Genomic DNA, 26,056 nt, shown 5'->3' on the forward strand with positions numbered 1-26,056 from the left:
CTTTATGAAAATGACTGACAATAACATACAATTTAGGGACAAAAAACTTCTTACTTTGTCAAAGTGAAAATAATTTAGCGTACCTAAAAAGACACAATAAAATATGTAATCTCAAATACGCAATCCCTATGAATTTGTTTTATAGATTGATTATTTTTATAGAAAAAAATACGTACTTATGAATTATAAGAAATCTTCTAGTCCAAAATTCATAATTTAATTTAAAAATTTAACTAATATAAACGTATGTATGTTTTCCAGGAGTGGTAGTGGCGGTGTGCTGTCCCCACCCGGGGGCGTGTCTCCGGGATATCTACCGCCGCCTCTATACGTGCCCACGTATCATTATCACACGTGAGTTTTTCATTTTTTGTACAAGTACTATTTTAACTTGAAATAAATGTTTAATTGTCGCTCTCTTGAAAATGGTCACTGAATTTTTTTGAAAGAAAAAATAATTGATTTCTATTTAATTGATACATAATATAAAGAGAGAAGGAGAAAATAAACTAAATAATTTGCTTGTTAACGTTCATTAATTATTATTTAAAATCTAATTTTGAGATTGATCGATTTATGTTTGTACCTATATTATAAAATACTATAAATATTGTTTTTATTACATAATAATTAATAATGTCACAATATGCAGGCATGATGTAATTTTAATCTTGCCTTTTATACCTCATTTGCATTTTACCCACATTCATGTGATATTTACTTCAAATTACCATATACATCCATACTAATATTATAAATGCGAACGTAACTCTGTCTGTCTGTCTGTTACTCAATCACGCCTTAACTACTGAACCAATTTGCATGAAATTTGGTATAGAGATATTTTGATATCCGAGAAAGGACATAGGCTACTTTTTATCCCGGGAAATAGGATAGGTTTTATCCCGGAAATCCCACGGGAACGGGAACTATGCGGGTTTTTCTTTGACTGCGCGGGTGAAGCTGCGGGTGGAAAGCTAGTATTACATATATCTCAATAAAATACCACATACTTTTTTTGTATAAATAAATAATGTATAAATAAGTACTTATCGTGTTTTTATCTAATTCCAGCGGCGGTGTAAGCGGCGTGAGCGGCGTTGGCGGCCCACCGCCCGCCCACCACGCGAGCGGCGCGCGGCTGCCCGGCTACCTGCAGCCCTACTCCCCCACGTACCTCGTGCACCAGCACCCGCACCAGCACCTGTGGTACACGGACTGAGTGCGGGTGTAGTGGGGGTGGTGACCGTGGGCGGGGAGTGGTGACCGTGAGTGGGGAGTGGTGACCGTGAGCGGCTGAAGTTATGTGGTGACCGTGAGCGGCTGAAGTTATGTGGTGACCGTGAACAGCTGTCATGACTCTATTGGGAAACAATACTCAACAAGATTTGACCGCATGGATATTGGATACTATGTGTGCACGTCAGGGAACGAAGTGAAGGAAATTATAAAGTATCCATTTGGAAAATGGTCATGATATAAAATTTACGACAGCGTAACGTCACAATGGAACGCGCAAGGATCAACACGGTCAAGATGTACGGAGTGACCGTGAAGAATTAATGTGACCGTGAGCGAGATATATCGCCGCTCGTGACCACGTGATCACGAACGCGGGATTATTGAACTTTAATTTGTTTTTATTTAATGTGGAGACATTTTGATAGTGTCCGCGACATGTATTATAGTTTACGATTTTAAATATTCATAACTGATTTATTATTTTATGTTATTTATGATCAATCGTCTATAGAGGCAATGTCTCCACGCGTATGTGACGTTATCATTGATCAGTGATTACGAATACGAGTTGAAACTGATTTTATCGTACCGTCTCGCTCTTTTATATTGAAATAAGAGACGGCGCGAATATTTTCTTTTGTTTTTGGATACCAATGGAATATAATGTTTGATTTTTGATTGGTATTCACAGAATGATGTGTTTTACGTGCGCTCGCGTCGCTTGCGTTCGCAACTAATATGGTTGGATATTGCGCGACCGCAAGCGACGCCGAGCGGCAAACTAATGGAGTTATTATATATCACACTGCAATTTTTTTAACCCAAAATCTTATGACTAGTGTGTAGGGACGCGACTTCGCACGGTTCCTTATAATTTTTCTCTATGAACATTTTGACAGATTTATTGTAACCGTCAAAAGCGCTATTTTTAAACTGTTTTATTATTTTTGTTTGTATTTTTAAGCGTTTAAATCGAAACTCGACGTTGAATTGAAGCGTCGAGTTTAGATTTAAATTATATGGCGATGTACACGTGTGTAATCGCCGCGAACCGCATCATTATCGGTGTATTAGGTTAGACGCTTTATTTCTTAAAGTATACGCGTTGCTAGTGAAATGTATATCGGTGTGTGTCGCGCCGGTGGGCGGGTACAGTGGGACAAACACACGAACACACCGCCCACCGCCGCGGCACAGAACTACATTATGTATAATGTTAAATTGTAAATTTATTTCCTTTGGAGTTAGGCGAGTAGGTTGCATTTACTAATGTTTTATCGTAGGAATTAGTGTCCGTACCAAATTTGATGGGGTGTTAATTAACATGTGTCGATGTCTGTACTGAACGTTTAGGTTTCTTTTTACGTGGTGATTTGTCAATTATATGATTTTTATTTTTATTTTATTTTATATAGTGAGGATTCGCTTGAGGTATGCGATCTTACGTTCCATATCAGGTAGTTTAGGTCCATCTGTAATCGATGCTGTGTTTTTTAATTAATATATTATCGTATTAATCGTAAATAAAATGTTTTTTCTCTGTAGATATTAATATGTGTAGTATGCGGTGATGGATTAGTATTTATTACTATTGTCTAGCCGTTAGATTCAATATTATATGTTATTTAAGAGTTTTATCGTGTAGGTAACACTTGTATATTCGTTAGGTAGATTGAATTGGATTTCATGGTTTTATTTTTTATTGTACGATGCAAGATGGCCGCTTTTTGACTTTTAATAATGAAAAAATACATTTTCACTTTGATGGTTTAAGTTTTAGTGAGACAATGCTTATGAGTGTTTAAGTAGTATTTGCTGGTTTTCAGTGACTTTTGTTCGTGGAACATATTGATGGTGGTTTTTCAAAGATTCGTGTAAAATGTATTTTTTTGTTATTTTTCTTCGAATCGCGACCGTCTCGCATGATAATCTTGACGCTTCTTATAATTTGCTAATTTGTAACGTGTACTGTGACTGGGTGTAACAAACAGACAGGCCCGTTTTATATATATACAACTACTAATGATACAAACAATACAATTAAATTTTATAAAAACGTTAATTTATAAGTATATAAAATTTTTGGCTTCACCAACCGCCTAGCGTATTTTTATCGTTTAAGTAACATATGTTTGTCAATTTTTACCATTATTTCCTATATAAATAAAGTCGTTTTTAATTTCCTTTTTTTACATTAAGTATTATTAAAGAAAAAAACAATCAAATAAAAAATATAAACCTAGTTGTAATAACCACCAAAACTATTTTGTTTTAAACAAATAATTATGTTGTAGCTTGCTGCCTGACAATAATTCATTGTAATTTTTAATTATTAGTTACTGTAGTTTTATTATTTTTCGTGTATCTAAGCATTGTGTCGATCACAGAAATGGCTGTACTTTTTTCTGAAATATGATGTGTATTTCAAAGAAAAATAACTCAAAATGCGTACAAAAACCAATTACGCTCACGGCTATTTGTCTGATCTTTGCAATGCTTATGTTTTAATTTATAATCATAGAACACGCTTTTGGTTTATTTTTACGTTTCATTTCAAAAATTTCCTTTGAACTATAAATTCTTTCTGTTTATTCTATTCTTATTATAACGAGATATTATATTCACTAGTTTGTTTCTCACTCAGTTGACAGTATTGCTAAACAAATTGCGTGTTTTATTAGTTTTTCCTACAAATATGTAATAGTAGAGAGATTGTCCTCGCGCGAGGCTTAGTCAATGATCTCCGATGTGCACGAACGGTATAGCCCTCATGTTATTTTTAATATTATATAAGCGTGCGTATCGTTTTCATTTAATTATTGTAATTTAGCCGTATCGGAGCTTTGGGTTATTATGTAAAATGGACTGTTTATTATGGATTTTTTTTCTTTATAGTGAATTGTATCGCTTATGTAGTCAACGTTTTTGTATATGGGGCACGCTAACAGTCGCACACGCCTGTCCGACGGCTTCTGTGATTTAGTGAATGGAAATGTAAATTTTGGGTTGTTGCAATAAGTTGATAATAGAAATTCATTTTCGTATATGGGATTGCGTTCGCACACAAACGGGACAGAGCGACCGAGTTTCACCGTAACAAGTAGACGCACTCTGGTTTTAACGTTATTTCGACAATAATTATTAAATCGTATGTAACCGATGTACAAAGCCCTATGTAAGTCAAATGTAACGCGTATGATGCGCGCGCGCAAGGCCTACTGTGATCGCTCCGAACTTGTATTTTATCGTTAACGGCCGGTGAAACTGTAGTTTTAGTGATTTAAGTTAACATTTTAACATGTACCGACGGTACGCGCCGAAAGCTATATTGAATAATGGGTATATTACGTTTTTATGTCTAGATTGTAAGTCCTTGTGGCACGAGTGACCACTAACGTAAGTAAGTGTGGGTGATCAGGGGCTAGCACTGATGTTGCTTAAGGTTTTATCTTCATTAATAATCACATAGTTATTATGAGAGAATTGTAAATAAACATCCAAATACCCCTTTTTATTTTACTTTTATTTTTTTCTCCCTTTCCTTTATTTTTTATTGGTTTTGTTATTTTTATTTTGGGCCTGTCTAGTTGAGGTGCCGATGGCTTAGAAACGAAATTTTGAATATAATAGAAGATAATGCTTGGTTTGTGACCGATCGAGTCCCGCCGCGTGCATTCTATAGTCAATAGTGTGGCCACCGCGCCAGAGCTGCTGTCTAGACAATAACCCAGTGTCAGACAATAATCATTATTATTTGTTTGCTAATTATTGTAGATCTCCGTTCGTCCCTTGTAGACCCATAGACCTCTAGTTTAGATGTACTTAGCGCAAATCAACGTCTAGATCTTAAAATCCGCACCGGACGTGAGATTTTTCAATATAAAATACTACTTGAATTATGCACAGTCATCTGTTCCAAGCTATAAAGACACGATTTACTAAATGTACTTCTATATTTTGAACTGATTAAATTATTGAGAACTATAACTATAATATGGATAAAGTTTTAAACATAGCTGTAATTATTGTGTGGAATCGAGAGAATGACGCTAATTCTACTTTTTAATTATTATATCAATCGTAACACAACACGTAAATGCGAGTTACTTGTCGTGGCTGTTTTAAATATTTTTTTATTTATCTTAACGCACTTTAGTACATCACGAACGTTTTAAATACAAAATTGTCAAACGAATATTCATAGAATACGTGTACATACTCAATCCTAATTAAAGTACGATTTTTACAATTACTATTACCTAGTACCTATACATTTTTAACTCGACTGAATGTTTATATGGGCTTAGATGTGGCTTGTAGAAACAGCAAATAGTAACGCAGTAGACCACTTTATGGGCACCACATATCCATTGAGTGTTTAGAACGAGCCGTTAAAAAGTAACGCCTGCGGGATTCGCAACGCAACATCAAACAGAATGAACGTAGAAACAAACTAAAAATGGTTACAAATTACAAGTCTGATTATCACATTTGTTATAGTAGTGTTTATAATAGAATTGTCCGCGCTAGTTGCTGGCGCGAGCGATACCGAAGAGCCGAGCAACTGGACAAGCTTAGTTCGCTGCTAAATTAACATAGAATTAACTTTTATATATTCGACGTTTGATATCTACCTAATAGGGTTCGTGTGATAATAATGTAAGCTTCAAATAGATAAAGTACAATGAATTCTAATTATCTTATAGGCCAATATTTATGAACATTATTTTTACACTGTCTTTTAATAAATGTGATTTGTGTGTAGTGTACGGTTAGAGTATTCAGCGGTCCAGTCTCCACGCAGTTTATTTTATAGCGATTAGCTTTAAAGGTCTACAGTCGATCAATGTTTATTCATAGATACACGTGTATTCATAGGTTTTAGTCTCGGTTACGTCACTGTTCGTATAAATGTGTAGATTTATACTAAATATCTTTATATAATATTCAGACTTCTCACCAAAATATTTTGCCGTCCAATTTTCGTACCTTTTCGCGCGTGCGCCGATCAGCTGGACTGCTTCTATTTACTACGTGTACTTCATTTTAACTACGACTCAAATTTCGACACCAAACTGACTTTTAAATCTTATCTATCTTAGATACTTAAGATATTTTATATTTATATAGAGCTTATAGGTGGACTAGGGCTATAGATTCTCATAGCACTGCGGTGTGAGTGTTGGTGCGTTTCACGGAGCGGCCGCAGCTCACACCGCAGGCGCAACATATATCAGGGGTGTAGAGCACTAGTGGAGGCTTTTGAATTAGATATCTTTTAAAGTTTAAAGCCACGGTCGTAGTGAGCATAAGTATATGTTATAGATGTTTATATTCTATAGGAACCACGACATCGAGAAATTATTAATAATGTTAAGTAATAAGTCGTTTAAAACGATATAAATTTTTAAATATACATTTTTCCAAATAAAATTGGTAATTTTTCTCCACTCTTTTGATTGTTCAGTCTTTAATAATATTCTTTTTTTTTATCTTTATATAAATAAGTCACGATTTCTATAATGTAATATGCGGATGCATTCAAACTTTTTCATACTTTTGACTTGAAAATTTAATGTCTCGTTATAGGTAATTCTCGTTGTCGTTCTTGCACCAAAACTTTGGATAACTTAGATCGCCGTTTTTAGATAGATATCTGAATGTTTATTTCTGTATAATGTGATTTTAATGTCCAAATTATTCATATTTGCTGTTTTCTACGTATATTACAAGTAAGTGTATCCGATTAGCGTCCAGTGAGATTTTGTATATCGGTGTCTAGTGGCGCGGTAGGGCGCGCTCACATACTCGTACCTATAACTCGTGCTAGTTTAGATTCTGTAAACGTAGGATTACGACCAACATACATAGAGTAATATATCTTTTAACACAAATGTAACTTATATTAACCGTACGCTAACTGACACTGCTCGAGATTAGGGGACAATTTAAAGTACAAATTTATCAATCTCGCCCCGAAATCTCCGATGCTTTAAGCTCTTTTCTTATATACGTAGCGTGATATAAGAAAATGAAGTTATAATATTCCAATTGTTTCAAAATTTCTAAAGTTAATGTTGTATTAGATAAAATCATTCGATTTGCGTAACTCCAGTGTTTAGAATTCTTAAATATTTTTTAAATTAACCCCACACGTACGAAGTTATTTAAATCACATAAATGTTTTAATGTGGTAGTTAGTATATAGATGTCACCTGCAGCGTCTCGGCTGTCGGGACACTTTTTCGAATTAAATCATAATTTTATAACAATCGATGTGCCTAAGTGTAATGTTCTACTAATGTATTGTAAATAGTGATAATTAAATATTAATGTTGTGGTATTTATTGCGTGTTCAGGCGCGTGTTTGAATATTTTATGTACCTTATGCCTGCAGATTCTGAGGGGTATTTTGAGACAATAACTTATAGTTTGCATTTCTTTAATTTGCCTCTCTGTATCAATGATATATTTGCACTAACACAATGTTGTGTATTTCGTCTTAAATTCCTCTGAATAGAACTGATAGCGTAGACGTTTTTCTACTCTATTATAGGTGTTTTTTTTATATTGTAAACACGTAGTCTCCGCCTTACACTAAATAATTAGATGGATATTATTGTTTATGGCACGCTATTTTTGCATATTTCTCGTTTCTTTTCTGTATTGTATTACTTAGATTTGTATAACGTACGTAGCGGCTACGGCCGGTGTACTAAGTGTATGTGTATTTATCATCTGTATCGCGATGAATGGTGACCGGGTAGTTGTGTAGACTTGATTGTGATATCAATAAACATTTTCATACGAGCATCCAACTATGTGTTTTATTTCTACTTCCAATTTCAATTCCTATAGTTGTAAGCTTCTGAGTTCTGACCTATTTTGATGAGTAGTATATAATATTTTGTAGGTATATTTGATGAAATTCAAATGCACTTGAAAGATTTATCTTAATAAGTATGTCTGATCCATTCTAGGATCGTAGTTTGTGTAATTTTAGGGTAAGGAGTTGAAAGAAAACAACAAATACCGTATGAAGTAAGCTTTTTTTAAACTAAATTTAAGTTTTATACATTACACAAAATAATAATATGGAACTCGATACACTATAAAGGTTTATTAGAAAATATTGCCGAATATATACAACATTATTTGCTCTTGTGACTGCGATCGCATTTTGCGCGACAATTGCTTAAACTATTGTTATGTTGTGGACTCGAGATCGGCACGAGTTGCCTCTGCGGCTTACATATGTCTGTATGTATGTATGCTAGTATCCCATAAACACCCGTCGACTAATAATTCAATAAATACACATTGTGCAACAATTTACAGTGCAATTTACAATGCAGTCGACGAGAACCGAACCTACCATTAATATAAACATTATTTGATGTATTAAATTATTTCTCAATAACGAGGGATACGGGTTCAGTAGTTACTAAAGCCTACGTCCAGTCCAGTAACTAACACTATTTTAAACAAAATATATATGACATTTGCATACAGTACGATTATGTTCTGAGATCATATTTAATACATCACAGGTGTTAGAGAAATTAAATTAATATTAATGCGTTCGCACGACGATATCTCGTCACCACATGATAAGCCCATCGCTTTTGGCGCATCCCAAACAAAATCTAATTAAATATTTCATAGTAGTCGCTCGAACAGATGACCGAGGGGATATCAAATACTTGTCTAAGAAGATCGTTCTTGGGCAATTATTTGAAACTATAACTATAGGCGTTTCGAGTCATCTGCCCAAGGGGCTACGTAACACAATTCATAAATTTCAAATCAAGTCAAAATGTAAACGAACACCGCATAGATTATAAATATATTAATGTTTCAACAGCACTTTAAATCGTGTTCTAAATAGTCAAACGTTCAAAGTTCATTAAAAATTTCATTATTTTAGTCAGACCTATCCGCTACCGACGCCTGCGTTGGCTGAACGCACTGTTGCGGGCAAAGTGCGGGTAGAGTCAATAATAGCCGGACAAAACTGTAAAATATCGACTTTCATTTTCCCATACAAAATCTAAAATCGTATTAAAATTTTAAAACTTGACTAACTTGTAGTGTATGAAATAAATCGCGTTGTATCATCGTGATTCGTGACCATAATAACTGCATTGTAAATAATTATTAAACCAATAGTTTTAATTTACAAACTGATAATGTAACTACAAATTGATTGTTCAGGGGGAATATTTTATTAACATTGAACATTTAAATTTACTTTTATTTTAGATTTTATTACTATGTAGTAACGATGTAATCCATTTTTAGATACAATCAACATTAAAATCCAGTATCGACCGGACAGTACTGACTCTACACGCCGCCCGCAACAAACAAACACCATGTACATATTAATTAAAGATAAATGAAAATAGTTAATGTATAATGAAAATGAGTGTCTTTTAAAGGATCCCGCTGCCCTTTTTCCTAAACAGAAATGAAAAATTTGTACTTTAACAAGAGCAGCTCACCGCCTCCGAAACATACAATTTTGATAAACATTTCAACGCAAATGCTCACATCAAAACATTTGAAAAACTTTAGACATTAAATATTGAAAAAACAATCATCAATATAATCATAAACATATAAACCATTATTAAAATATAACAACAAAACAAATGGACTAATATGATATTCGACCTCTCGGGTCGGAAAACACAAATACTCAATGTTCTCAATAAATTGTGTCCCTAACATTTAAATTAAATTGGCAAAAACCGTTACATTATGTAACAAGACATATCTTTGAGTATTTGTATTTCACTTAAGCTAAACTTTTCTATTGCTTAATGTGTATTGAACGATGTTATTATTGAAAATTCCTCGAAAAAATCGATGGAAAATTCAAGAAAACTGAGCATCATTTCAAAAATACGCGTTAGAAATACTTCCACGCGGCGTAAAAATTTAATTTCTACACGAGAGTGGGAGTATCTCCGAAACGTCACTATTGTGTTAATATTGCAATGGAGCACTTAAACAAATCTTTATCTCATTCGACATTATTTAGTCCAGACTTACACCGACCTAGCCTACGCTAAACTAACTTAAACTACCGTCAAAGAGATCATATTAAACTTAAAATTAATTGTCACATTATAAATATGTATATCGCTCAGACGAATCGGCGACCCGCCCCCGGGCTCGAGCGTTGTGATGTGCCGGGGGAATACAATAATATATTAACGTCCGAAACTATCTTACAATTACTTAACATTATTATAATTGTTCTCCGCGGCGTTCGCCGTTAAATCGAAAATAAATTAAGGGGATATAAAATTAATTTGCACAATTTACGTTTCGCACCCGCGTTCGAAGTGAACCGTACATGATTGCGGCCGCTCGCTCGGCGTGATTACAAGTTAGCGCTTTGGTTTAGTTCAGCAGTGCGGTGGCGGGCGGTGCCTAGCTGGCCCGCTTGTAGTGTGCCGGCGCGAGCCGCGCGACCTTCGGCGGCCGCAGGTGCGCGTGAAGCTCCGGCTTGTGCTTGTGCGCCGGCGACTTCTTGCCGTTGCTCGACAGCCGCTTGCGGGGCTTCAGGAAATCTGAAACGAGAAATCATTTATTAGTTATGCAGTTAAAAGTTTTATATTGATACACGAGCAAGTTGGTTCCATCTAGGTTACTCCCTATCTCGACCTATACAACATTAAAGCCTTGAACTCTGAAGTAAAGGGACGCGATGATACAGTGAGAGCGGCGGGAAAACTTTCATTGTTCGAGTTCAAATCTATGGCAGCGATATCTCGGTGTAATAAAACACACGTGGGCTTTCCGATTGTAAATAAAGATTAGTAATGCGTTGTGTTTGAATTATTCAGTAAACAATGGTTCCGGGTTCGGTTTAAAATATTTTATCGGCTGGCGGAGCGCCAGGTTCCCATACGTTCGAACAGGTGGCCCGCGCGGTTATGAAAACAACTTATCATACGAAATACAATTGTATATCTTTTAGATTCGAATTATTCGTTATAATTTGAATAAAGAAAGCAGAAAGTCGTAAAAGCGCGGGATGGCGGAGCCGTACCAGTTTTGGACGAAAATTTTACGACTTCGAACGATATTATGTTCTTTTAGTGAGCCCGGGGCCCTTGTACAGATGACATTTTTACGACTGCGTTCGTAAGGATAAGACCATAAAAATCAGCCTAGCACACTTAATGCACCGGAATTTCTTTCAATAAATCTCGGAAACGCCCTTCTGAGCCATTTCTAATTTTTAAAAATGTAGCCTTAATAACAATAAAAGTTTTACGAGCGTTTTACTACTGTTTAATCTAAATTACGACGTGCAAAGTCTGAAATATCTTAAGGATTGGATTGTAGTTCTGTGGCATTAGGGCGACACCTGTTGAAATATTAATATAAACTTATTAAGATTTTTATAGCTTCAAATGCGATGACACACCGGATGATATTAACATACTTTCACATGCAATTTCCTTCTCTATATTCCATATTTTATAAAAACTCAAGTAAATAAAGTCATTAGGAATTCCCATAACACATTACCATGTCAAACATAATCGATAATCGAAAAATCACAATCTCCAAAGCGCAGCAAAATTGCAATAAAACCCAGCACATTGACCCTATTGCGATTGATTAAAAAATTAAATCCCCGAATAAAATTCAGATCAAACTATTTTAGTATCGATTATATAAAAGCAAATAAAGGAGCCGGTTCCAAACGGAGGCAATCTTGAATTGAACGAATTGGTAAAAAATAGCATGGCAACATACGATGCGCCAAGCTTCAAGGTCGGGATACTAAACTTTGTAATAAAATTTTAAATTGACTACCATTTGATTTGATTCGCGATTTGATGGTTGACCAAATATTATACGAGCTGAATAATTATTATTGCAATGTTATAGCAGCTTAATAATTAAGTAATACCATAGGTAATATATAATTAATTATGCACCAATGAGAAGTTTATTAGGTACTTTTACAAATGTTTTTAGAATTTATCAATTGAATTCATGAATGAAGTGCTAAAGCCTAAAACAGTTAAATTTAGGTTATGAATTATAATCGGTATTTATCGGGTACCTAACCTTGAATGATAAAAATAAAAATACGGCGCCATCGGTTGTCGGATTTCCATGGATTTCATTTCATTATTGATTTAACCTTGAGTAAAACGCGAAAAGATAAAAGCCTAAATGCCACGGCAGTTAAGTCTGTTAATAACAGGTTAAATATTTTGAAATATGTATATGGGTCATTATACAAAAATGGGGTAACTTTTGAGGATATTTTGTTTACTATATTTTTTATATCAGATTGTTACAAATTAGGGTGTATATGATAGCTAATCTAATGAATATATTGTTCCAAATCGGGCCAGCCACTTTTTTAAATAGATTGTGAGATATTTTAAATTTTCTGGATTTCGCCTCCAGGGGACTGACGAGGCTAACATGGTACTGATAAAAAACTATAACTTGTAATATTCTTAAAGAAATTCAATGAAAATTACTACAAATCTCTCAGTTTTAATAATGGCACATGTCTTTTACGTACTTAACATGTTTAAAAATAATAATTAATAATATGTGATACTGGGAAAAACAATGTCTCAATTTTCAAAACAGCCTTCTGACATTTAACGCAACGTGAATATTCTTACTCTCTTACTTAACTTTTACTACTTTGAATTAGTTTTACTTGATATTTTAAGTAATTCACAAACAATAGAAACAAAAAAACGGCCAAGTGCGAGTTGGACTCCTAACAAACCTATTTTTTATTATGTTTGTAACTTAAAATTTACACTTTTAGCAATTTTTACTTTATCTGTGTTATAAGACGTTGCTATTTACCGAGTAGAAGTAAACTATAGTAGACTGTATACACGGCAAGCATCCTGTGTGTTTTTTTATTCCCTTGCGAATATTGAATTTTGTGGAAATTTGCAGTATTAACGGATGTAGGTATCTTTTGATTGCGTTGCGTTATAAGTTTGATTTTTTTACAGCCCCAAGGGTTCTTAATCTTGAGTATCCAATATAAATTTCAGATTGATACCTCCACGCGTTCCAAAAAAACGTCTTAACAGACAAACGGACAACAAAGTGATCCTATAAGGGTTCTGTTTTTTCCTTTTGAGGTTCGGAGCCCTAAAAATCTACCAATATTTATGTTAAAAGTACTAATTATTATAAAATTAAAAACCAAAGGCTCGAATGAAAGTCTCATCTGAGTTTTCATAAGAGCCCCTTGACATTTTTATAATGTTATTAAGTATATTAATTAACTTTTATGTTATTTTGAGGTAATTTTACTTCACAGTATTATACGTATACGTATTTATCTGATAAATATAAAAAGCTATGCCCTGAAAGCATCAAAATCAATAATTAAAAGAAAATAAGATCTTTTTAATAAAATTATTAGTAGTTTGTTTCAATAGCTCTTTTCTTTGCTACTCTTTTTTAAATGTTTCTTCCCTAGTCAAATTCAGTTTCTTTTAGCGTGGCGCATGATGTTTTTAACTGAAATATAATATAGAAATGCTTATACCAATAGCAATCAAGATAAAAGTTCTCAAAAATGATAGAATCATCAGTACTATGGGGCCGCGTCAGTCCTCTGGCGCGATATCTGACAAAGGACTGATGCCAGCGGATTGATGAAAAGGGACTTAATATGAGGTTATAATCACAAATTAGGTTTTTTTGCCTAATTTCTAATATCAACAAACTATATTTTTACAAATCATAGTTAACCATTTATAAATGAAAATAAAAATCGGATTAACAATAAAATAACGACTCACCATAGGACTGAAATGTTGACTGGCGCAGCAAGATTTTAGAGGACAAACACAACCCTAGCGCTGGTACAGTTATGACGGCCGTCAAAATATGCGGTGCACAAGTAACTTCATTACCAACATTAATACTTAGACAGGGATTTGACCTCGACTTGGTGATATTTAGCGAGAATTTCGAATTTAAAAAACACACAACGGACTGACTAGTGAAAACGATGACAAAGTTTAATTTTATTTTTTAAATAAAATGGAAAACATTGCGTTATGAAAGTTGTAGTATATAATACTATGTACATCAAAGATTGTAGTGAATTAGTAAGTTTTCTTAAATCGATGATAATGTTTAAACGATAGTCACTTGATTGTTGGTTTTCGGAGTTGTGACATGCCAAAGTACTGACATTTGAGGTATTAATTTATTATTTTTATTCATTTGTATTTTAAATAAAGAAGTGAAATTGGGTGACCAAATAAAGGACGCTTCATTGTTTTAAAATAGCTTGTTATTTGAATAAAATATAATAAGACTTAGTTTAAATTGGCTGATGACATCGAGTTACCCCATTTTTGTATAATCACCCATATGTATTACAAAAATCTTCCAATTGTAGCCAGGAACTATTTTAATGACGTCATTAAGTCCAAGGCCGACTGGTGACCACGCGGACTCTAAGCTATTCCCGCCAATTTTGCAAATGCACGTGCTAATATAAAAAAGTTAAAATAAATTAATAATCATAAATGAAACTATTACTCAAGAGTAATTATCGTTGCATTAAGTAGTAATTAGACACTTTTTGTTATGTAATAACAACGTGATTAGGAAAATCTAACCTCAAAGTGACATCACGTGAAGCCAACAACCGCAGCATTATTTTTAAACAAACAACACGACACTGCAAATAAAACCCTCATAAAACCAACTTATCGATGCAAACAACGAGAAAATACTTTCACAATATTACGTAACTTTCCCGCCAAGCAAACGTTCAATGGAGCGTTTCGCGCCATTTTCTCGCTAGGAATAACGCGGCGGATTCGCGTCGCACACACGTATACCATTGAATAGTATTGAGGAAGTACATTCGTCGTTCGGCGGATAATACAAGCTTATATTTGGCTCGCGTAAACACGCGGGTGTATGCGTAAACAAAATGGCCTTGGCGAGCGTGCGCGTAGCACACACACATCGCCCTCGTGGCCATTATCAATCTTTTATCACTAACAGTCTAATACAACGAGGCCTAATAATAGAGTAATAATATGTTTTAGCAATAATACGTTAGCGTGCGGCTGCGGGCACTCATTTTGGGAGGTTATGATAAGTACACAAATTAGTCGCGTACCTATCTATAATTTATTCGTATCTATGTAAATATTATGTAGGTTAAATGTTGAAAAGCAACTTGTATAATTTATACCGTCCGCGTCATGTTAAATTAAATGAAAGCAAAATATTGTATGCATTTTAATGAACGCGTCTTTAAACTCGGTTCAATATAATCCGACGACAGGGCTCGCTGGCCGAATTTATTGAGTTGCCGAAGTAGCTTGGTTATTTTGGGCGACCTAAATATCTGCGCGGGCGCACGACGCATCGCCTCGCGCGTTATTTTACGGGTTCGTCGTGACTCCGCAAAGGTTTGCAACAAAATAACAGTCATTAGTCAAGAAATAAGAACTGTAGGTATACCACCCGAGGATAATTTTTACTTTGACAAAGTCGCACAAAACTCATTTGTAACGAGCGAATTGGATTGTAATTATTTAGTCACGACCGCTATTGTTGGGAACAAAGGGACGGTCACTAGTCGCTGGCTGGGATTGAGAAATGAACCGAATGCAGCGCACGCGCATAAAGGCCGCGCCTGGACATGCATCCGTCGACTTTACCCGTCTGGAATCACTGATGACTACGAGATAAAAAATATATGAAAGGGTTGGATAAATTGTCTAGGAACGTGAAGGATTCATCCTGACGAGCGTCAAATTAACTTTTTCTAACGTCACGCTTCCTTCGAGCGTCGATGATGTCGAAGCGTCATTTTCGTTATTGTCATTTTGTTTTGTCCTTTGTAATTGCCGCAGGATACAGCGTAACGTGAATAGATAATACCCGTGCGCGTCTGGGAACGTTAATGCTTTTGTAAAAATCATTTTCTTTACGCATCAATCTTCGAGATGATCTTCAATTATCTCAGAGAAAGAACTCGCATTCAATGTTGGAGCGAAAATTACCCCACGTAGCCCGAATGTCGCTCCGAAGACATTATAGTTGCACAAAAGCGGCTATTGTGGTTTTCAGTCCCAAAAATGCGATCGCGTGTTAACATTATTTCCTTGGAGGCAATTTCAAGTGAATAACAAGAAAACGGCAGACTGCGCCCACGCGGTCGTGTTTTCGAAAGAGCGCTATAACGTGGACAATTTTACGAAACGTATCTAACAATCGTCCAGCGGGACTGGTTTGATGACGTATGGTTTGGAAACAAGTCTAAACTTGCTCGCCGGTGCTCGCTACACACGTAATCTTCTTGGAAGTTATACGTATCGGGGGAGGGGATTAAAAAACTGAACGCGGATTTGTCAGGCGTAGGCGGTGTCTGCCACAAAACAGGTTGCTCCGTGGCTCCATGCCCTAGCAGCTAACTTTTTTCCTTTGATTATTACAGGGCTACTTATTATTCATTTGCGACTTTTACTATTGAACTTTCAAAAACAATTCAATAGAGAGAACAAGTGAGAATAAGCAATAACTTTCATAGGAAATGCAAATGCATTGCAAGATAGGGAATGCCGCTAGTTTGCATTGTGATTACGGACCAGTTCCTAAATATCTAGGTCAAGTGAAAGGCGATTCGATGTCAAAACGACTGTTGCGGATACGCTGCGTTACGCCTCTGACAAGACTACCTGTAGAATAAGTGAAAAGGAATAAACAAACCAAGAAATTATGAGAAAAAAACACTAGTAAATCTATAAGATCTTTAGAAAAATTAAACGAAGTATTAGAGTCAATTGTAAAGAAGGACAAAGCTGAAGATTAAAAGATATTGGTAATAATATAGACTCAGTCAACCCTGAGCGATGAGTGCGACTGGCCGTACAAGATAAAAAGAGTAACAAAACGCATCCCGAGTTTGTATATATTATATAGCTGTTTGAGTACGCTGCTACTGGTTTTTAAGACGAGCCTAAACAAATAAGTGACAAGCAGGTAGAGGGCATTGTATTCCACTTTAACATTTGTTCAATATTATCTGATATAGTTTATTTAAATTGCGGTCAGGGCTTTTAGTCATCGACGTCCTTTTTAATGGTTTCAGAGTGTGTGATAATGTGAACAATATGTATAATCTGTTTTTCGTAGTCTTGTTTTTTTATATGTTTCTTGTTGTCATGCATTCGATTTTTATGGAGGACGAATAAATCGATTTTATGATTTTATGGACATTTTTTGAAGGATCAAAATTGTTTGCAGAGAAATAACGAAGGAAATGCCATAGTGGCTCGTCATTATGAGTCAAAGGAGGCGGACAGGTTAACATGTTAATCTATTTATCCATTGTTGTTTCAACATTTGGTAATCCTTTAACAAACTTTTTTAGTGTTAGTAAAGTTACTATATAGTCAGTTTTCAAAAAATGATTTGAGCAGCGGCAATTAAGACGCTTATAATTTTGGGCACTTAAATGCATATGCTGTAAATGTTAGTAGTTTTAATAATACTTCGAGCAACCAAGAAAATGGTTTGCATTCACATAGGTGATTCAGTCAGATCTAGACAGTGCAATTATCGAGATAAAATCTTCAAAAGCAGGATGTTGTAAATTAAATGTTTGACTCCCCGATGCCACGATGACCTTTTTGCTTAAACACTTTTTTTGTATCAGTAGTGTGCATGTTGGTGTGAAATTAGTATGTTTACCGTTTCCATTAGATACTAGAGGTGTTTTTATATTCAAATTTTCTCACGCAGTTATATGTAATAGTTTCGAATCAGATTGCGTTTGAGATTTATTCATGTGGAGCGAATGTAACAGTGAATTGTCAATGCCAATACTGCATAGCTGTACTCGTTCGCCTAGATCCGTTTTGCACTTGGCAAAAGGATCGATTGATAGCTTGACCGATAAACATGATTTTCTGGTATAGTACTGCCTCTTAGAATTTAATTTTAGTATTCTTTTAGTAGGATTAGATGCAAAATGACGCAATGACCTGAATTAAAAGTATCCAACACTGCAATCGTCGAGCTCATTAAGGTTTTTTAGTACCTCATTAGTTCTTACACCGCGAAATTGCAAAACATCTGTTAAAGGCTCGAAGGATCTCGATGGAGTAAACGTTAGATATCTTGGTGGTTTTGATGTAACATATAATAACGATTTACACGCGAATAAAGAGAATGTAGAAATAACTGCGTTGCGTATGAGCAGGAACGTGAATGTGAAAGTAAGAAAGGCATTGTTGCGTGTCGGAGTCGTAGTTAGCAACAAATATTGTGATCTCGCATTTACTCAATGAGAGGATGAATGTTTAGAAAATCATGGGATTCGCAATTATAATGTTTTCTCTCTGGAAACGTATTATGTTACTAAAAAAAGTATTATTAATGTGACAGAAATCAGGACAACGTAATATTGTTTTCGATGATATAATTTATCAAACTAAAAAAAAGTAAATGCCACCTATCTCTTGACGAATGGTGCGTAGTGTTTTAAAAATGGTGGATCACATATCGTTACAAAAACAATGCATGGTTAAGTGAAGATACGTGATGGTGCGTGATATAACAAGGCGTGATTCCCGGCACCACTCGTCACGAAGCGGGCCGGACGCGACGTGTGAAATAATATTATAATGTTTGCATTTTAAAGGTCATATTATATCCCTCATCGTTTATTGTTTTATTTATACACTGTTCGTTCATTATTTACAATTCAGTTTCAATAGTTGTAATGTTTGTCCAACTCCCTTTTACGTTTAAGATTTAACATCAGCGTCGCTTCAATAAATTTATAATGATGTCCACGATTGCAATAGCTTTTTACGTCGCGTTTAGTTTTCTAGATGGCTTCAATAATTCAATAAAGCGTGTTGTTTTTACATCCCACATGCGTCTAGTGTTCCTAGGTTCAAGAACCCTTGATAACATGTAGCAGGTGTCATTTATCTGAGGCTACTGACAACCGTTGGTGCGTTTAAAAAACTACATCCCGAACGTAAAGATAATTTTATAGTTTACATATTTTATGTCTCATGATTGGGGCTAACAACTTACCGATGTTTTACAGTAAGTGGTTAGTAAAACATAATGGCTTATAAAAGTTTTTCAACTGATTTTGTGGTTGTTTAAACGATTCCGATTTAGGGATTGAAAGCGCGTTATCGTCTGAGTAACTTTGGATGTTTTTAGACATAATAAATTCTCTGGAATGTGATTTCATTTTTATTTCCAAAATTTATTGCCCTTTAATAAATGATTCGTCAAATGTAAGCTACAGTGTTTTAATCGCATGTACGTTTGTTAATTGCTGTGCGTTCATAGTCATGTTCTTAATGTATGTTTCTAATTAACGTGCTCCAGCGGTGAGATCAAAAGTTGCGCCTGCGCACCCAATAGCTATCAAAGTGCCGACATTATCGACCACTTGAACTATCCTGGATGACAGCCATTTAGTCGGCTACCGGCATACACAATCATTGGATCTATAGATCTTGTTTTTGTGATGCATGTTTATAATTTTAATGCGGTTCAGCTATAAATCTAAATCGTTTGATCGGTATCGATTTATTAAGCATTCCAGATTGTTTTGGGTTTGCTTAGAGGAATTTTGAATTTAAAGAATGTTTGTTTATAAAATTGGTATCTTTTGGGACATAAAAAGAGAAGGCCAGATTGCAGATAACATTTCAGCGGCATGTAGAGCTGTAAAGGCGAACGCAATCAGTCGAAGAGCAACCGCACCCGCACTTAATGTCAACCATAAACATAAATTAAATCAGCATTCAGCTGTGGCCGTGACCGCGCTGCTACTGTATCGCGAGTGCAGAGAATTTCTCTTAACCGTAGCAAACCATATATGCAACAAAGTCGTGTTAGTTACACCAGTCTCAAGAGCTATAACAATCATTATCTTTGATATGATGGATTTATTGTGCCTCTTTATGCAAAATTACTTATCAGCGGAAATCTTCAGGAAATATTTGACGACAATTCATGAGGCGGTGCGAGGTCGATTTGTCTTATCAAAATAAATTGAATTAATGTGATAATGATATATGTTGTTTGAATTATCACAGATCTACAAATCGTGACTAACGATTTAAAATAATTAATTATAATCTATCATTTAAACATCAATAATTAGAGGCGGTCAGTTGAAATGAAACTACTATCATTAGGCCGAATCAAGAAATGTGGTCTACCGCCCAATTTGTATGATTGTAAACTAGTCCCGATTGGGATGAGGCACGCAACTCGCATTCCCATGCTTGTTAATATTCAAACAGTGAAACAGGAGCCGAAACAACTCTATAAATTGGGAACAATGAAATCGATACTGGGAAAGACAGGTAACGAACTAAAACGGTAGCTAAATGACGTTAAACAGCAATAATCTCCATTGTTGAATATATTGTTCAAAAATATCGAACAATCGAAAACAAGTCTTTATCTGAACCACTAGGTAATAAACATCGGTTTTTAAACAGAAAACAGAAGTAGACCATTGTGAGATCTGACCTGAGGTTACTTAGAGCAACCTCTGGACCAAAATTTGGAGATGAGATGCATTGTGAACGGACAATGGTTAGAAAAGATGGGATCAGAGGGGCGAAGCTGCTAAGTATTACACGAACAATAGACACAAAGACTGGTGTATGTTTACCCATGAATGTAGAATAATACACAATAGCCGGTGCTATGCTAATGCCGCGCATAACAGGTTCATACCGCTTTTCTCAAGATAAATCTTCGTGTATAACGAATTCGCGTTTCATGTTAAATCGTGCATAGTTTGGGAGTCTGTGTAATCCCTAAAATTATTTGGACGTTCGCTCGCTATTACATCGCGACATTGTTAGGTAAATTAACGAAAATTATACTCTTTGTGGTGTCTGCATACTGAGTTGTCATTTGAAATCTCAGACAATGCACAATAGAAGTGTACGGTTTCATAACTGAGTTTATTGTGCGTGTTGTTGGTGCCATTTGGAGCAATTTCATTTTTATGTCTAGCAACGTCATAGCTTCCTAGAGCTAATTTCGCAAGTTACATAAAAAAATAAATAGTTTGATTGTTAGTTGTATTCATGACGTTTCCTGGATCTCATTATTATTACAATTCTATCTTAATATATATAAATCTCGTGTCACAATGTTTGTTCTCAATGGACCCCTAAACCACTTAGCCGATTATAATAAAATTCGCACACCATGTGCAGTTCGATCCAACTTGAGAGATAGGATAGTTTAAACATGTAGGTACCACGGGCGAAGCCGGGGCGGACCACTAGTTATCTATAAGAATTATAATATATTCTCACTCGTCAAAAATATTAACAAGTGAGCTCGAAATATAAGCAAAAAGCATATCAACCATACGTCCAAGATAATTTGGCACAGGTGCGAAACATTTGGTAGATGCAGTTATTTAGGCAATTATAATCGGTGTAGTGGTTCAGAAGTCCGGGGCGACATATGCGGTCACATCTGGTGCTGATTAGCCTCGCAGGCTCTCGCGTATTAAATTGCATCTCGGTTTACACGCCTAGCGCTAGCTAACGTTTAATGTCCACTTGACATTGCCTCAGAGTGCTAACGATAGCGCTTATCTTAAGTGCAAACAGCGAAAGCGTTCCGCAATCTACATCGTAAATGCACAATTTTTTTGACCTTCTTTGCCGACTCTCAATGGGATAGCTTTTTGTGAGCCAAAAGGTCTGGCCTCTGGGGTTATTAAGTTTTTTGAATTAGCTCCAATATTTTACGCTGTCCTTATTGTGCCCAATGACGTATCAATTTAGTCAACAGTGGCTCCATTACCTTCAGGATTTTTGTATTTAAATTCTGTTCCAAAATATGTACCTACAAGCACAACTCAGTGGAGCATTCATAAAAAGTTCAATCTTAGATATAATCAAGGGTATGAAGGCACGGACCACCCACTTCGAGTGATCTATTTTCCAAAACCAGTTTCCGAAATTAATAGCGCGCGTAACGATAATATCTAAACGCTACCATTCTACTCTCGGTGTGCATTAAAACTTTACTTTCGTGCTATAAATCAAATATTTAAGCCGCCAATAAAACGATACAAAGGACTTCGAGTCGCAGTCGTTTCGAACAATAAATATAATTTTTACGACATTATTATGCTGCTCGGACACTGTTATATTTATACTAACGAGCCTTTATGAGCGGTCAGATCGTTCGGTTTCGACAAATTCCACATTTTAAAACGTGTGAAAGTGACATTAAAAGGGTTGTGGAGTCGCGCAATAAAATGCTTGGCCGACGACCGGCGGGGTCACTTCGTAAAATGATTGGTCAAGCATTGATGGAGCATTGGAGAAAAGAATTTATGAATATGGGTCAGCGAAGTCTTGGGAAAGGAAATGCCATGTTGGAATAATGCTATGGATTTGTTTGATGCTTTATGCAATTCATAACCGTAAATTCGTTAGTTTTATGTTCGAGGTTTTTATTAGATTTGCATTCTGGTTCGATTTTATCGTTTGTAATATTAACGGTCATATTTTTATTATTTACATACAAACATAATAGTCATAGGTTCGAAATTATGTCTGTTTTGGTGCGTAATCGCCTCGCATTAGTTCACTTCATATTTTGATAAACGTTTAATTCTTTGTCCCTTGGTATTTATAGTGTCCATATACATCGATTCCCTTAAGGCGAACTAGATAATCCATACGTAGATACTGAATAGTCATCAGGCTATTTACCATGAGGCATGTGGTCACGTATCGCACGTGTTCTGGAGACTAATCAGATAACGGCCCGGCCCTCCGCCATGATTGCAGTTGATGAAAAAAGTATTGCTGTTACTGATAAAGGTATGTCAAGTTAATACGTTGAGAAATACGGTGTTTTCTTTGAGTATTGAACTAAATATTTGTTAGAAATGGTCTAGAGGGGTTATGTACAATGATGTAAGGGCTAATTTAGCCAATAATGTAAATTATTTATAAGTATAGCTTGGAAATATTTTGTATTTAATTGGCAGCCCAAATATTCATCTTCTAGTTTATTTTTTTATATACTTATCGTTACGTATATTTTTATAATTTCATCAGACACTCCATATCATAACGAATCAACGTCACTTACGAGATTGCATTGCACACTCGAACAGAACTCGATTTCCAAACGTTGATAAATTTATTTGTTATTGATTGTTGATATCAATCAATCAACCGATTGAGTTCGGTTGCTCAAGAGTCAAGAGCTTTTAATTTGAATACCGTTGGGTGTATTTCGGAATCTACTTAATGGTTAATGAGCGATGAAATTCAAGTGGCCAACTATTGGAAATTTCGTGGGAAATATTTGACCACTTTAAGATGTTTGAAGTAAATCATTGTTTTTTGTTTTAACGCCAAATACAGCTTTCTTAAGAGGTTATTTAAATGCTGTTTTTGTTAACGCAAAATTACCTACCTAGTTATAAAAATCTATCCACTCTTGCGTAGTAAGAGTATAGGTACTTACTATGCAAAATCGTGTAATTTTTTTTTATTATTCCCATATATTTTTTCTAATGTATCAGATGTTATCAGAGTTAATGAAATGCATTGATACGTGGGAAACAGGGAGGTCAAACTGATCTGACCCGTTTCGCGACAGCAATGCAAATTTGGTTTGGCCCTCTACGCCCTTATCTAACTGGAATATTGAATCGGTAATTCAAAAGAAGACAAAAAAGAAGAAGAATCGGTAATTCTTTTATTCACTTGGGAATTTTATTTTTTGTTCTTGTGGCTTTTAGTTTTATTGGATTTTGATTGCGCGCGTTTTTAGTTGAAATTCAAATTGGAATTATTTTTCCGTCTGCTTTTGTTAGGATTATTATACGTGTGAGAATTGTTGATTGAGAAAAATTTTTATTCCAACTTATTTTTATTTTTAATCTAAAACAATCAGTTTAAACCCCTAGCATTAACAAGTCAAAACAGTAATCAAGCAATAACAATTGTCATTCAAATACAAATGCAAATAATTGCAAGCCTGCGATTTCTACAATAGACCACAATAAAAACAAAGAATCGTGTTTCCCACAGTTGTGTCGAAGTAACGCTTTCAAGACTACAATGGAGATATTAAAGTCGCCCTTATTGTGTTGATATAAGAGCTATAATTGTGTACAAAAGAGGTGAATAAAGTTAAAAAGAATCATCACGCCTCAATTCCTCAGATTGGAGACGTAATGACGGGATTAAGTTGTAATTATTTGTATGAAATTTGCATAAGACAATTGTGTAACGAACTTCGGGACGGTCCACTTGCTGTGTAAGAGAATAAAAGCGATTAAAACGTGTTAAAATTCTGTTATTTTTAATTGGAATTTTTAAATAATCTAAGCGTTATTGTTGTTTAGATGCGTTGCGATGATAATGTTGGTGGCATTATGTTTGTATCACATTTCAATGAGTATGGGTCATTCAACTGCGAATAATGCTGAATCGATTTTGGTGAAATATGTTACATAGATAGCTTACTCATATTACCTAAATTAATAGTCATTTAAATACCCAAAGGCAGCTCAGCGCAATAACAAGTTCATACAATATTTTTTTTATATTTTACGCATATAAAAGTTATAGAAAATAGTCTATCGCTACAGATTTCTAGATTACCTTACAGAAGCATGTACAATCGAGTGCCTTGATACAATCGCACTTAGCAACACCAAGGTTGCGATAACGGGCTCACATGCGTAACCATACAATGCTATGCTATATTACCATCACTTTATGGAGTGTTGTGGTTGAGCATTGACATTTTGTTGCAAATTTTAAAGAAATGAATATTTCAAATTTGGAACTTTTTTATTCTTCTGTTCTCTCTTCTCTTTTGTGTCTCTTAAATTAAATAGATATTTTCAAATTTGGAACGTTCTTGTTCTTCTTTAGTCTATGTTTGAGATAAATAGAAAATGCGACTGAAATAAAAAGAAAGCTCGTTACAACAAAATTGTGTGAATTAATGTAATTAAAACGGCGTTTACATTACGGCTCAATGTTGAAACAATACAAATATCAAATATATTTGTGTACACAAGAACAGCCGGACACAGTGAAAATAAACATCGGATTGCAGTAATAAAACAAATAAACGAGAGAAAATCACTGAGCGTTCAGTCCTCGGTTCCCACACCAGGGAATTAGGGGTTGGTCCACCATTTAATTAGAATAGGCAAAATAATGGACACGAATTAGCATGGGAAGTGGGTTTGATTCCTGAGGGGACGGTATGGCACTTGAAATTTTAATAAAACGTTTACGGAATTATTAATTTTTATTTAAATTAATTTATTTAAAGCGCTGATTATATAATACTAGCGACCCGCCCCTGCTTCGCACGGGTGCAATGCTGATACTAAATACACTACAGAAAAACTTTTATCGTTGTATATAAAAACAGCGGCCCAGCCGGCCGGTCGCGGTACCGCGACAAACGGTACGTCCCGCAATTTTTAAATCTGTAATATCTTCGAAAATATTCTCTTAAATCATACGATGTAAAGGGCCATATAGATCAATACTAAATGAACAATGTATTCAAGGTAGGTATTTAATTGGTTAAGGATTAATGCTGTATTGGTTAAAATCGCTTCGAAAATTAGCCATTATTTGTCGTAAAAAGTAAATGACAAAAAAAAGTTATTGTGGGTTATCCATAAGAGATAGACATATACCACCGCGGACTTTTCTGTAGACCTTTTCAATGTGTATAATACTTAGTACATTAT

At 35.1% G+C, this 26,056-nt stretch overlaps 2 protein-coding genes across 8 annotated transcripts in view; one reads left to right on the forward strand and one right to left on the reverse strand.

The window, feature by feature from the left end:
* The window catches only part of Hipk (Homeodomain interacting protein kinase), a 110,352-nt gene extending 105,598 nt beyond the window's left edge, over positions 1 to 4,754 (forward strand). For all 7 annotated transcript variants that reach the window (XM_090116954.1, XM_090116960.1, XM_090116958.1 and 4 more), the window contains exons 23-24: positions 262 to 354; positions 1,075 to 4,754. In XM_090116954.1, coding sequence (XP_089973080.1) covers positions 262 to 354; positions 1,075 to 1,222 — 241 coding nt within the window. In that variant the 3' untranslated portion in view covers positions 1,223 to 4,754. The remainder of the gene's footprint in view (positions 1 to 261; positions 355 to 1,074) is intronic.
* A 4,751-nt stretch (positions 4,755 to 9,505) lies between these two features.
* Positions 9,506 to 26,056, reverse strand: part of dap (cyclin-dependent kinase inhibitor dacapo) — a 36,192-nt gene continuing 19,641 nt past the window's right edge. The window contains exon 3 of the mRNA XM_090116686.1: positions 9,506 to 10,823. Within this exon, the coding sequence (XP_089972812.1) occupies positions 10,684 to 10,823 (140 nt within the window). The 3' untranslated portion in view covers positions 9,506 to 10,683. The remainder of the gene's footprint in view (positions 10,824 to 26,056) is intronic.

Source organism: Colias eurytheme, chromosome 26, assembly GCF_061535395.1.
Source record: "Colias eurytheme isolate Ceu_HAF_F1 chromosome 26, ilColEury1 Martin Lab GWU primary, whole genome shotgun sequence".
NCBI classification, from domain to species: Eukaryota; Metazoa; Arthropoda; class Insecta; order Lepidoptera; family Pieridae; genus Colias; species Colias eurytheme.